General features: G+C 37.8%; 1 protein-coding gene across 2 annotated transcripts; it reads right to left on the bottom strand.

The window, feature by feature from the left end:
* Positions 1-981: 981 nt before the first annotated feature.
* Positions 982-3,994, bottom strand: LOC114259989 (uncharacterized). 2 transcript variants are annotated; one of them, XM_028200024.2, is made up of 4 exons: positions 2,658-3,877; positions 2,001-2,048; positions 1,325-1,386; positions 982-1,236 (listed from the first exon to the last, which is right to left on the bottom strand). In XM_028200024.2, exons 1-4 carry the CDS (start codon positions 2,850-2,852, stop codon positions 1,221-1,223), a joined length of 321 nt encoding a protein of 106 aa, XP_028055825.1. In that variant the 5' UTR covers positions 2,853-3,877; the 3' UTR covers positions 982-1,220. The 2 variants fall into 2 exon arrangements, 1 of the variants encoding a protein (XP_028055825.1); XR_014334560.1 differs by having other exon boundaries at positions 1,991-3,994.
* Positions 3,995-14,624: the final 10,630 nt, after the last annotated feature.

The raw sequence follows: 14,624 nt of genomic DNA, 5'->3' as shown, positions 1-14,624 counted from the left end.
TATTTCTAGACTGGAAATAAATATATCAACAATTCAATAGGCGAGTGATTTTAATTATCCAACTACACCATTTAATCAATGAATTCCTCAATTTCATGCATTTAACCAATTTCCCCAATTTCCTTAAATTAATTATACAAATTAATTTATTAATACAACTAGGGTTTTCTTCCAAAATTACCAAAGTACTCCCAACATATCAAAATACCAAAACTTAGAACAAAACTTATAGGATGGAGTAGGAAATCCCTACCTCGAAGAAAATAACCTGAATGGAGAAGACGAAGATGAATACCCAAATTCCAAAGTGCTCTAAACCACCAAACGTTCAGATTGAATGAAAGCCCTTGACTCACTCTATCTTTTTAATAAAGGACCAAGGTTAGATACTCACCCTAGGTAGATCAATTTTTAGAGAGAAGGCAGGTTTAGAGAGAGAGAAAGAGAGAGAGACTCTCAAGGGGCGGTTTTCTAAAAGTTAAGAAAGAAAAATAGGTCAAAAAGTGATCCAAAAAGTGAAATCTCGGACTGATGTAGTCGACTCCCCGCTCGAGCGTCAGACACAGACTCACGTTTGAGCGTGAAAAGAGCCGCTCGAGCGTCGATTGCACACTTCCAGAAGTTTTGCAGGCGATGGTACCCGCTCGAGCGCCAAACTCTCCGCTCAAGCGGAGGGACTGCAGAGTAAAGTACTGGGAGATGGAAAAACACGCTCAAGCGTCAAAACTCCCGCTCGAGCGGATAAGCAACAACGAAGAGCCCGCTCGAGCGTTAAAACTTCCGCTCGAGCGTGAAGACCAAAATCTGGACATCACCTTTTGGTTTCAAAGTGCAACCAACCTGTTTCAAACCTGCCCATCACAACCCAAGATTCAAATACAAAGAGGAAAGGCTAGAAGTGATAATGATACAAAAACAAGTCCACGGAACCAAGTCCAGAATACAGTATACAAAGGAAGGAAAAAAACCGGGATCGCTATAACCAAAATACGACTATAAGCTAAAATCCACACACATGCTCCAATCTAACATGACAGAAAATAATAATAATAATTCGAATTCAGAACTGAAATCAAGTAAGTTCAGAGCAATGTTATATATATATATATAGAGAGAGGTGAGAATTGGAACGTGATCTTTTTTTCTCATTCACAAATTTTATTATCTGAAATAAAACCTCACGAAGAGATGCTTCAAGTGCTGCCCACCAATGACTTCTCTCATCCAGAGCACTCTCTGCCATCATTCACAGGGAAGCATACATCATTATGAGTTATTACTAAAACATTTATAAAAAGAGAGCAATGTACTGCAATGAACATACCTCCTGGGTCTACTACTAATTTGGAATGATGAGATTTTCATTTCATAGAAAGATAAACATATCTGCACCATTAAGAGGCCTATAAGTGGAAACAAGTAAACAAATAAAGCAATTTTTATGAAGAAGAATTAAATACTGCCAAAAGCAAATATGATGGAGAAAAAACTTAGCCATGTTTGAGAATGTGAAAGCAGTGATGCTATATTCTTTAATCTCTAAATTTTAGATCCAGACAAACCACACTTTGTCTCTAAATTTTAGTCTCTAAAACCTTAATTTTTTTGTAGTGTCATAAGCATGAAACTATGAAGCATCAACACTAGAGCTCTCCAGCTCTTATTACATGGTGTCATACTATAACCATTACTCATATATAGCCATAGCATTAAGCTTGGACAAGCTTATAATCAGCATCTTTAAAGAGATTAATCAAGTTCTTCAAATATTTTTGTGGATCAGGGACATCCTTATTTCGTTTCTCATACTCTATTTCTATCAAATGGACTGTTTTGTTCTCTTCATCTATGGAAACACTCTCCTTGTATGTCTCGACCTTCCCCTCTATTTGCACCAACACAAGCAAGCATAAATTGAGAAAAGTCAACCATAAATAATGACTAAATATTAAAAAATTGAAATCAGTAGGAAATAATGTAATTAGTATACCATGCCTTACCAACAACACAAGTCCAGGCCTTGACAGATCCATGATCACCCCATTCACCTTCATGTAAGTTTACATTTTGTATGTGGTGAGAGACCACAATGGTTACTTGAACAGAATAATTTGAATACAAAACATAAGCAGCATAGATAAAACAGAAGGAAAAAATAAAAAAATAATAAATAAAAACCATACTCTCACATGAATAACAAAATTTCTTCTAAGATAAAAAGTAAAAAGGCAGGCAGTTCCTTTTACAGTTTTGAATTCTTCATGATAACTATCTAATTGTTTAATGTAGCCAAAAGATGACACAAAATATCAAACAAAGAAATTTTGTTTAACTAAAGGAACCAACATCATGTTTAGTTGTTTCATGGTAAATATTGGAATCTTCTCTGTAATAAAAGCATATCAATATCATGTGAAACTCATGTTCTATAGATCCATTAACAACTATCTGTATCCCTAGATAAATTTAATCAATATTCAAAAAACCAACAACCAATTAAACAAAAGTTAGGAGTTGATGGCACCTTCATAGATTTATACATAGAAAGGTAAGGTACTGCACTAAAAAGAACTAAAGAATATCAGAGATGCATTACAAACTTAAGATTTCAAGTTGAACTCAACTTCGAGGATCAAAAACAGTTAGAAGAAACATACATCATTTCGAACAAGAATTGTTGGCTTGAATTCTCCTGTGCCCTTGTTAACACCCTCTTTACATTTGATAGAAAGCTGACCAGTGCCTTTATCTTTCCATGCATCATTATATGCTGGATCACTTGACTGATATAATAACCACAGAAGTTGTCCCATGTCCAACTTCTCGGTCTTGAACGTTCCTAATAGATTCATTTATAACTAATGCCAAAAGATAAGGACTTAGTATTGATTTTTTTTTTATGTAAACCTATTACCATTAGAAATTCACATGTTTCTCCTCTGTTTAAACAATAGTTACAACTCAGATATACATATATATCTTTAATTACATCAACATAGCTAACTAATGCTCCTTTATTTTCCAAAACTATCCACATTATATCTATCTAAGCAGCTCATAATGCTATCTAGGAAACCTATCATATATCTTATCTAAACCAATAATCACTATATAAGGTCCTGCAAATTCAAAAACTTTTGTATCTCATCAGAATTTGTTAACAACTTTGCTGCATATTTTTTTTTTCGGGCATTTTCTCAGCAACAAAACAGAGGCAAAAACTATAAATATTATCAGAAAAATGTACAGCATAAAATTCTCATCTTAATTTTCATTCTAAGGGACTAAAAACAGAGCTAAAGAAAAAAACTCAATTTCTTCAATTTTAGTTTCTGACAATTTCCAAGCAGATAAATAGAGGCAAAATGGAGAAATGTGATCAGACAAAATAAAAACATGCTGAATTTTCAGGCTTGAGAAGCAACAAAAAAAAAAATGGAAATGAAAAAATAAAATTGAATTGCATTGCATTCATCAAATAATAGAAATCATCAAATTTGAATATTGCAACGGTCATCCGTCGATCCAAACCCTAGGAGCATTTTCAAATCGCAAAATGAGAAGAAATGAAGGAAAATAGAAACAAAGAGAAGAACTTCCGAGAGAGAGTACCTTGAACTCGATCAAAACCCTAGGTATCCAAAAACAAGAACAAACGGAGAAAGAAACTAGAGAGAGAGAGAGAGCGTACCTTCAATGATCGAGTTCAAAAGAATCAGGGAAAAGCTTACTGTGTCTTTAGAATATAAGAAACAGAGAGCACAAGATTGAGAAGAACATCAAGACATTGAGATCGAAAGAAGAGAGAGAGTGAGAGATTCATACCAGTGTGAGACTGAGAGAGAGACAGCGACAACGCGTGTGAGAAAGAGAACGATCATTGTGAGGGGCTAGGGCAAATATAAGGGAAAAGGGGAAAATAAATTGAAGAAAATAAGGAAGTTATTTGCGACTGATAACTAGAGGGTCGCAAATTATATGGTAGCAAAAGGCCACTTTTCTAGTAGTGTATATAGATTACAAGTCCAAAATATGGGATTTATTGGTCAAAAATAGAGTTATAACAATTTGTAATTAAAAAATAAAGCAACACATTGGTATGGTAATGTTACATATTTTTTTATTGAAACATTTTTGAACTACAAAATATGTAATATTATCACAAAAATATTTAACATTACCATAAAAATTTATAACATTATTTTTTAATCACAATTGTATCAAAAAATTATATAACATTTGTTATAATAATACATAGTATAAATATAAAAAAAATACATAACAAAATATATATCATAAACATCATAACAAAGTGTTCCCTAAGAATTATTATTATTATTATTATTATTATTATTATTATTATGGTGATGTCTAGAAAGATGGCAAACAATGTTCAAATGACAAGGATGTCTATCATTTATGCCAAAAGCAGTTTGAAAAATGGAAACAAAAACATGTGAATTAAAAAATTGTCACTTGACCAAAATTTTAACCTTACTGACCAAAAATTGTGACTTGACCAAAATATTAACCTTAATTCTTCTGCCATTCAATAGAATGTTTATGCGCGTTCTGAACTTATATAATTTTTCTCAATGCATTGAAAAACATTTAAAATCATTATTTTTTTATTTGCTAAAGAGCCCTTTCAAATTGAGACTTGGAAACAAGTGCTCTTAAGGCTTAAGGATTAAAATAAAAAAATAAAAAAATAAAAAAAATAAAAAAGAGCTTCTTTTTAAGAAAAATCGTTGATAAATCCATCTTTAGGGTGTATGATATTAGGTCCAAGAATTATTTTGTTTTGGTTATAAGAATGCGATTAATGAAATTTTTTATGAGCTAGTTTAATAGTTATAAAAATAAAAAAAATAAATAAATAAATCTGGGTCCTCTTTCTCTAACCAATTTTTGAGGTCCAAAGCGACGCCATTCCCAGCTTTGAGCCATAACGGATAGTGTTTAAGTGTGCAACCCCTTAAAGGTTGCACACCATATTGTAGACACCTCATTTTTGACCGCCCTTTGAGCGCCTTAGGTTGGTCACCCGTTGATGAAAAGTTACGCTGGACAAACATTCGATTTCCTCACCAGGAAGCCTCGATTTTAAGTCTCAAAAGCCTAAATCCTTGCACCACTTTTGGACCAAAACAGAATTTTTTTAAGCTTGACCACCCAAAAGCCTGTAGGCCAAGGGTGGCCGGCTGGCTAGAAATTGGTGGTCGGCCGTCCCCCACCTGGCTAGCCGGCCATGTTTCCCGATAAAACAGATATTTGTTGCTAGTTGTCCCTCCATGTACATGTGCTGCACCAGCTAGCTCGATATAGATATTTCCGAGATATCAACCAGTTATTTTATATATAGAGAGCCATACCTTATGTTTTTAGATTAGAAAAAAATTCCAAGAGCTCAAATTCTTGAAAATATCTCTATTTCTCTATCTTGCAACCTATATACACCCTACCTATACTCTCTAAACCAAAATTTTTAGGGCTTCTTGCTGAGGTTCTTAAGCTTAAATTTCAGCACTCGAGGGTGAGAATTTGTTGGTTTGTGAATCAAAGTGTTACTCCTCTTCAAGAGGTATAACTTCTAGCTTCTTTACATTATTTCTTCCTTATCTTCACTTGCTGTTTTTACACTGTTTTTACCCTGTTTTTATGGGTTGAAACTTGTGATTTAAAGCTATCAAAATGTAACAACCCCGACCTCTAATTAACGTTAATTCATGGTTAAATAAGCCTAAACAGTAATTAAAGTGAAATTCTGAATTAATTGCATGTATGTGTTGCATTATTGTGTTTATATCTATTTATCGTAGAAATATCTATATCTGTTTCTGTTTCTGCTTTGTACTGTGAATTGAAGGCTTTATCGGCATCCGATTACGAAATTGACTTGATTTATGTGTTAGTTGGAATTTTTAGAACATTGTGGTAGGTTCAAGTTGATTCAGAACGATTAAATTAGATTAATTAAGGCCTATATGATTAGCTTAAACTAAATTAATTAAAGACCACTAAGCATGCCTATATAAGGCTTCTATACCACTTAAGACACATCTCATCTTCATCCTTATGAGCCCAAAACGTGGGTGAGAGAGAAAGAGAATAAGGAGAATTGAATTCAAGCTCAAGGATTGTAGAAGGTAGAAGACTTTGAAGCTTTTGGCTTGAAAACTCTAACAATTAACCATCTAGAGCACAATTGAGAGGCTAAGGTAAGAATTCAAGCCTTTGGTCGTGTTCTTGAGTTGGTGAATTCATGAATACAAGTGTATTGGGTGGATTATTATGAGAAGTGAGCTAGAATGAAGAAACATAGATCATACCATGCATGCATGTCCATTTGAGCACAAATTGAGTTTGATTTCAAAGAATTCTCTCATATATGTGTCCATCTTACCTTTATTTTAAGAATTCATCTTGATTAATGTCATTTTATCTCAATTGATCATGTTTAGAAGCTTTGAAGTCAAGATAAAACATGCATGTTATGGTTTCAAAGAATAGAGTTGAGTTTTTATTTTGCACAATTGGCAAGCTTTTGCGGCTTAATTTTGTGAAATGACCTTGAATTCATGATGTTTGACTGGTTTAAACATGTTTTCTCAAGTTTTGGGGCCCAAAGGTTGCATTCTAAAGTTTTATATTCAAGTTTTAGACTTGGGAGTGCAATCTAAAAATTCCAGATTCTGCACTTTCGCTTGAGCGGCAGGATCTGCGCTCGAGCGACCACTCTGTGATCTTACACTTCCGCTCGAGCGACTAGAGTCCGCTCGAGCATGAAATGCAAGCTCCCAGAAGTTTCACATTTTTTCAAACCGCTCGAGCGACAAGAGTTGCGCTCGAGCGAGGACCTAAGTCTCACGCTCAAGCGACCGTCAAGCATGAAAATCACATAACCAGTACTTTTTCAAAGTTTGCAGACCGCTCGAGCGAAGGCAGTTAAGCTCGAGCGGCCCCTCACATGTTTGCATGTCTGCTCGAGCGAAGGAAGTTGCGCTCGAGCAGGACCCCTATTTTTAGCAAGTTTTGTTAAGTGTTTCCAAGTGCATTTTTGGCATTCTCATTGCATCCTAGGCATTCCTAAACCAAGATTAAGATACAATAATGAAAGTATAGGCTAGAAACACACTAAGAATGGAATGAAATGAGTTATGTTCAATCCAAGTGTGTGTTTCAGCATATGTATCTATTATGTTGGTGTAGGTCACGCGCCATGAGCATTTGAGCCATTGGTCTGCTACTAAGCTATCTGTGAAGCTATCTATGAGTAATAACTTAGTAAAGCTATGTTCAATATGAAATACTTTTTGAACATTATGATATGATATGAACTGTTTCTGAATAATACAAAAGGTTATTTTGTGATTACATGAATGATGATCCAATTCTTGAAATGTCTTTGTGGTATCCTTAGCGGAGGCCTTCGCCCAGGGGAATAATAATGTGACTTATGGTCATGAGGCCCTCGCCCAAAGGAATAATACCGTGGCCAGGCCCTTGCCTGGGGGAATAATATCGTGGCCCATGTACGAGATATGTTACTCGGTACCGGAGGTTCCATTATAGAACTTGATATGCTTGACCAACATGTTATGTTACTGTAGACACCCCATTTTTTACCGCTCTTAAGACTTGGGCGTTACTGATGGTTTACTTGTTGGTAAAAGGTGTGCAGGGCAAAGGTTCAAATTCGTTAGCAATGAGAGAGTCAAATCCCAACTTCATACCCCTTTTGGACCAAAACAATCTTGATCAAAAGATTTTAGATCTTAAAATCCTCTCTTTCAAAATGTTTTGAAAATAAAATTCCTACGATGTTCCGACGCTCACATTTCGATAAATGTTGCGTTTTTCGGTAAACCGAGCAAGGACAAGTTGGAGATGAATGAAAGAGAGATGAAATCTTTGAAAAATCTTTCAAAACACTTTTTTTAGGGGTTTGGAGTTGAAGAAAAGAGGAAAGGAGAGGAGAAAACTAGTTTGGGAGCAGTTCGGCATGAATCCGGGTAAGAGAGAGTTGAGCAGCCCTCGCTGAATCGGGCTTATTCATTGGCATACTTGGATTTTAGCTATAAGGCCACCACCGTTGGAAAGCTTACTTCCGGGGCTTCATTTTGAACTCAAGAATCTCCTAGAGCCAAGTCCGAGTGGGGGAGATATGATTGGTTGAAGTTGGGTATCATCCCGGTTGGATCGAATCTGCGCGGCTTCACCAAAATGGGCATAACTTTTTCCACAGGAAGAATTTTAATGCAAGGTTTGCGCCATTGGGAAGCTAACTTCCGGGGCTTCAATTTGGACACCCACCGGCCACTTTTTGGCCTTTTCAGCCACCACCAGCCATCAATTTATCCGACCGGCCAAATAGATAGCCGACCGACCATTTAAAATAGCCGACCAACCAATTTTGCTGGCCGACGACCTTCTAGAGTATTCTACAGATTGAGTGGATGCCAACTGTGCCAGCTGGAGGGCACAGACTAGATCCTCCATTGTGTATGGAGGATCTTTGCTCTTAGTTTGAAGCTTCTAAGAGAAGCTTTAGTCCATTGACTCTATAAAGGAAACTCTCCTCTTCCTTATACCAGGTTAGAAAAACCAGCTGGGATTCATATATACACCCCTCCATATATCTCTTCCAAACCCTTCAAACCCTAAGGCTCTTGCCCCCTTTACACTACCACTCATAGCACCACACCTCCACCCTCCATTCCAGCCCTTTGAAGCTGATTTCCAGAGGCTAGAAGCACCATTTCTTGGATCAAAAGCTGTTGAAGACTTAGGCTACAAGGGTAAGTCTCTTTTCCCTCTCTTTTAGCTCTATTTTGCATACTTTCTTAGCCTTTGTTTCTTGCATTTTTGGGCTCCGACCCAAACTGGAAATAGTCATATTTTGTGTTCATATCCATGTTTGATTAAGGGTTTTTCTCTGTTTGAGGTCCCCTCCTCACCCTTTGTGTTTAAACTCTCTTTTAGGCATATTTTTGCATAGTATTTTAGGCTTATTTGTGAGCTGTTTTGGACTTTTCCATAAACTGTGAAATATCTTGTTTTGAGCCCCTCTTCAAGGCCAGCAGCTACCACTTGTCCCTTTACCCCTCTTTTAGGCCCTCTTCTTGCATGATAGTTTGGCCTTATTTGTGATTATTTTAGTGGCTTGATGTAAACTGTAAAGTGACTTTTTTTGAGCCCCTATTCAACTTTGTTGAAGGGCTCTTTGCCATTTGGGGCCAGGTGCTGTCCCTTTGTGTTTAATCTCTCTTTTAGGGCCATTTTTGCATGATAGATTAGCCCTATTTGTGTTCATTTTTGAGACTTGTTATAAACTGGAAATATGTATGTTTTGGGACTGTCTTGCATCTGTCTTCATGCTTCATGATCAAATAATGCATGTTTTGTATAGCTATAGGTCATTGCGTATGCCTAGTTTTGAGTTTCGGGGTTCATCTCGTGCATCGGGTGCCATATTTTCATGTTTTGGGGCTGTTTAGCATCATACTTCAGTGCTGGAATTTGCGTGTTCATATGCCATGTTTCATCATTTTCCATGCTTAGTGAGAGTTGCGTGTTGTATCTTAGGATCGGTCCATGCATTGGACATGTTTGTGTGCATTTCGGTTGCCTCATTTCCATCTTATTGGCCACTGATGTGAGTGTGGCTGAGGTCTACTCACATTGGTATAAGTCCATCCTGCATTGTGTATGCCATGTTTCAATGCGTTGTGCATGTTATGTTGTTAGCATTGTGTGTGCCATGTAGTTGCATTGCATGTTTGTATGTTTGCTTGCATGCTTAGGTCACATGTGCATCGTTGCACATTGCCTCGCCTCTTGATCAACCATGATTGAGGTTGGGGCCCCTTGTATGTTTTGTGTGTATTGCATTTGACATTGAAATGCATACTTGACTCTTCGGCCATCATGCATCGAAATACGCAATTGGTGGCCCGAGGGTCGAGGGCCATGCTCCCTTGAGTCCATTGCATGATAGGGGGTGTGGCCATGCATACATTTGCCTGAAAATTCCATGCCATACACTGCTTGCCCTCTGCTGCTGTCAATTGCAGGTTCTGCAGGAAGCTTTGGCCGGTCGGCTAAATACAGTGCCGACCGGCCAGTAATCTGTGGCCGACAGGTTAAAAGGCGGCCGGTGATCATCCTGTTAGGCCGGTGGTGTTTCTACTTGGTCGGTGGTATTCCCCAACATCCAGAGAGCATGCCCTTGGACTTTGGCAGTCCTCAGAGGAGCAGGGCAGTGAAAAACAGAGGCAACAGTGCTATGGCAGCGAGTTTCCGGGCGAGACGAGTCAAGAATGCATCATTCATGCATCCCAAGGCAGGGCTGTGGCCACCATCTTTTGTTATTAATTTGTTAATTAATTAGAGGGTCTGTAATAATTAATTAGTTAGGATAGTTGATTCATTATTCGGATTGTATTATTCTTTTGGACCCTCGGGCAATCGTGTAATAAGTCTGCGTGAGTGTGTGTATGTTTTCCAACCCCACGTCTTTCTTCCCTTTTATTTATCCACTTATAATGGTAGACTAGGGCATATTTAAATTAGCATACCTTATGCTATGCATGCGTGCATTCATACATTTGTCTTGCATGCACCAGGCTCGGCACATCATGCTAACTGCATTGTGTTTCAATTCCAAATTGAATACGTGTTAGTTGTACCATTTCACATGCCATGTTTAGAATAGCCGAGCCCGTTTCTAGTTGCATTTCGCATGTGTTGCATTAGCCATCTTAAACTAGGATCATGCATATGATTTCTAACTAGTTTCTGTTTTGACTTGGAGTACTCGGTAAGCATTTATGCTTTAGCATACCGCATGCGTGTGAGTGTTGCCATAACAGTATGATTACCATGAGGCTAGCTGCTTATGTGATATAACTGCTTGAATGCCTGTGGATGGAGGTTGAATTACCTAAGTTGGAATAATGCATTAAAACTGTGAGTTTTAAGCCCACTAGATAGTGGCAAAACCATCTTTTCTAAAAGCCCACTCGAGGGTGGCAAAACCTGCATTTTAGCCTACTTGCGAGTAGCAAACCATCTTCAAAACGAACATGCAATGTTTTGTTCCAATTTAGGCGATTTGGTTTATACTTGTTTGCTTCGCGCATAACATAGTAATTCTAGGCTAATAAATGGAATAAAAACACATAACGTTTTCAAAACTGGATATCACGGTTAGTAGAGGCCGATCTTTGATCGGGCGAGAGGGGGTGCTCATAGCTGACCTTCCTCAATCGTACCCAAGTTCCCGAGCCGAGGCAACTTTGGTGATGACGGACACGTGGCCTTTGGCACCGAGTCAGGGTTTCCTAAATTCCCCCATAAAAAATATTTAGGTGGCGACTCTGTATCTGGCAAAGCAGTCCATGTTTGGCACTTCTTTCAAAAAATTTGTTTTCTCAAAACGATTTGCTGGATTTGGACTCTTTTGTTCAGATTAAGAACCGTGACAATTTGAGAGTCCTAAACTGTAGTGAACCCAATATGAACAGAATGGGACTCATCCTCCCGGGGCGTTCGGGGACGTCTACAGTTACACTAAAGGAAGTACCATACATAATTTGAATATGAATATGATTCTGTTTGTAATACGAATACGATCATGACTATGTTTCTGTTTTGATAAGAGATTTGAAATTTAAGTTTATTATGATCATCATTCATTAAAACCTTTACTTTGTTATTATTCACTGGGCACCAGCTCACTGTAATTATTTATGTATGTAGGTGACCAGGCGCGTGATCAGGCCCAGAATTGAGGGCCTAAGTTCTGTCTTGTCAAGCCATCCATTGTGCCTCCCGGGGAGGTTCCCGTGCATAAAAGTCATGTTTTGAGGACCATGTCAAGGGTTATTTTGTATATCACACTAAGAACATTTGTGTTTAGTCTTGTTTTGTTTTTCTGTAACCTGGGCTAAGTCCCTTTTATAATGCGTGCACGGCGTTGCTAGAGTTATATGGACGTGACATTACATGTGTATATTTTATAAGGTTTCAAATTTCTGTCCTATTTATGTCTGCACAGCTCTATGGACTATGAATACTTTGTATATTTGCTTCCATAGTCCCTAGTTATATGTTATTCTGTTAAGAGGCCTTTGGTAATCCAATGATTACTAGTCGGTTACGATGCTTTGGTTTGGTAGTTTAGGCCTTAGACACCAACCTATTTGAGTTGATAGCCTTTACTTTCATAGCTTTCATATATATGTTCACACTTTGCATAATCACCTCTGCAACCTCCCTCATTTCTTGGTTTTTTTGTTATTTGAGAGTCGTTTCAAGTGAGTGTTGTTCAAAGCTTGAGAAAGAGACCCTTCCATGCTTAATGGTTTAATCTCTTTAGAGGTTCATTACTAAGGCATTACATCTCTCTCATGCCAAGAACAACTCCTTGTTTGACACTTCTCTCCATTAGTGGACTTAATTCTCATTTTTGGACTAAAATGACTAAAGAATCAAAAGGTAATTAAAAAAAGGACTAATAAAATGGACTAAAAGAGGTAACAAGAGTAATAAAAAAGGTTTAGGTTCAATCGGACGTTAATTTAACCTATTGAGTCTTGAATCATTTTATACTCTTTAGTGATGATAATAGTTCAAGATTCAAGGTCTACCACTTCCCTTGATCAATTCCATGATAGGGAGGAAGTTTTGTCGGTCTTTCATTGTCATTTTCTGAGACTTTGTCTCTCGATGCATAGATCATTATGCAATAAGTTTGCGTCGATTGATGATTTGTGAATTGAGACTACCCTTCCATTGATCTATTTCATGATAAGGAGAAGCAGAAGGGACATAAATACCATAAGGCTAAGTGCTTAAGTGATATACCTGTCTGAATACCTGTGGATGAAGGCTAATTGCTTAAGTTGGAATGATTTGCTTAAGTGCACATATGAGATCACTTTTTCAAGTAGTACATATTCAAACACCTTTCAAAACACACATAAAATCAAAGCGTTCAAACTTTTGCAATTTAGTCTATACTTGTGTGCATCACATAGTAAAGATAGCTTAAATAATCGGAACAAGAGCATATCCTGTATATGAGAATCACATCATGATTAGTAGAGACCGATCTTTGATCGGGTGAGTGGAGTGCTCAATTCATGACATTCCCTTCTCAAACCTAAGTTCCGAGCCAAGACACTTTGGTGATGACGGACACGTGGCCTTTAGCATGAGTCAAGGGTTTCCTAAATTTTTCAAAATATTTAGGTGGCGACTTTAAAATCTGGCAAAACGGTCAATTTTTGGCATTTTGATTCAAAATCGATTTACAAAAGATTAGCCAGATTTGGATTCATTTGTGTTTATCTATTTCACATTGTACTTGTAAAATCAGATTCAGAATCAGGGGAGTCCAAACTGTAGGGCTATCATATCCAAAAGGAGTATGAAAAGCGCGCTGCAGTTTCTGGTGACTTTACTGAGAAAATTAGAGAACTTGCCTCGAACTTCATGATGTGAAATTTTATTTACAGATATATGTTCTTTGAATTGCATTTGCATTGGTACTTTAAGTCACTGTGCTTTCCATCTGCTATTCTTGGACGGCTTGCCTAAAGAGCTTGCCAAAAGGCTAGTCGGTCTTGGGCTCTGCCATGTTGGAAATACAACCCTTGGATCTAGACTGCCGTTGTACCGATTGATCCTCTTTTCACTTCTCGGTGTTAGGTGTGAGACATATATTTGGTAGTCTTGCCGAGGTATCCCTTTTTGACCATTTGGCCTAGCTGCATATAGTAAAGCCATAGTGACTATTCCAAACTAGGACAGGATGCTCACCCATATGCAGGATTCTATGAAACTACTTGTTTGAAGTAATGAAACCCTAGCTCATGACAAAACTAGGACAGGGTAACCCTATCACCTCATAGGGGTGTTTTGGCTCTCTTTTAATTGGTATGTGCTTTATAGTGAAACTGTATAGGAATGCTCATATCAGTGGCAGAGTTGGTATCTGTTTTGGGACAGAATTTAGTGTGGAGTACAGTCCTACAGTTTTGATCATGTCTGTGTTGATAACATTTTAGTTGAGGTGTTGTCCAGTTTCAGATTACTGTTCTCTTTTCTTTATTTCTTTTGCCAGGTAGTTTAAAACCATAGCTTTAGAAGGTTCTGATATCCCCTAAGTACTCTAGACCCGCGTCGGAAGACTTTGTAAGGTCGGAGATCTTGTTCGGGGACAGCCCCGTATTTGCTTCACTGACACTGGTTACAAGGAGAAGGATGATCAAACAAGGTTCATCGGTGTCATTCTTACAACAATCATCTCTCAGCTCACCTGTATCCAGTCCAGCTTAAGAACAGTCACCTATTCTAATGGCGCAGTATCCCTCGGCAAATATGGAGGAATTAATACTTCATCTGCAACAAATAGTTGACACACTACAGCATGATGTAGCTTGTCCGGCCGAGGTTATAACTAGGTTACAGCAACAACAACAGCAGCCGGCTGCAGCCTCTACATCACATGTACCCGCTGCGGTTATTCCTGTGCTCGGTGCCACTGCTAATATTACCATTGCTCAAGATCCACAAACTGAGGGCATTCCAGTTTTCCCAGTCCAAGGCGGTTATTC

Source organism: Camellia sinensis, chromosome 7 (genome assembly GCF_055761805.1).
Source record: "Camellia sinensis isolate YWXY chromosome 7, ASM5576180v1, whole genome shotgun sequence".
In the NCBI taxonomy this organism is placed as follows: domain Eukaryota; kingdom Viridiplantae; phylum Streptophyta; class Magnoliopsida; order Ericales; family Theaceae; genus Camellia; species Camellia sinensis.
This window is presented reverse-complemented; position numbering and strand designations above follow the sequence as displayed.

Bases quoted from the DNA above. Each gene is read 5' to 3' on its own strand.
- LOC114259989 (XM_028200024.2), bottom strand. From the start codon at position 2,852: ATGAATCTATTAGGAACGTTCAAGACCGAGAAGTTGGACATGGGACAA. The intron at 2,049-2,657 runs GTATGTTTCTTC...ACTTACATGAAG, and splicing joins CAATTCTTGTTCGAAATGAT to GTGAATGGGGTGATCATGGA. The intron at 1,387-2,000 runs GTAAGGCATGGT...TTAATGGTGCAG, and splicing joins GGCCTGGACTTGTGTTGTTG to ATATGTTTATCTTTCTATGA.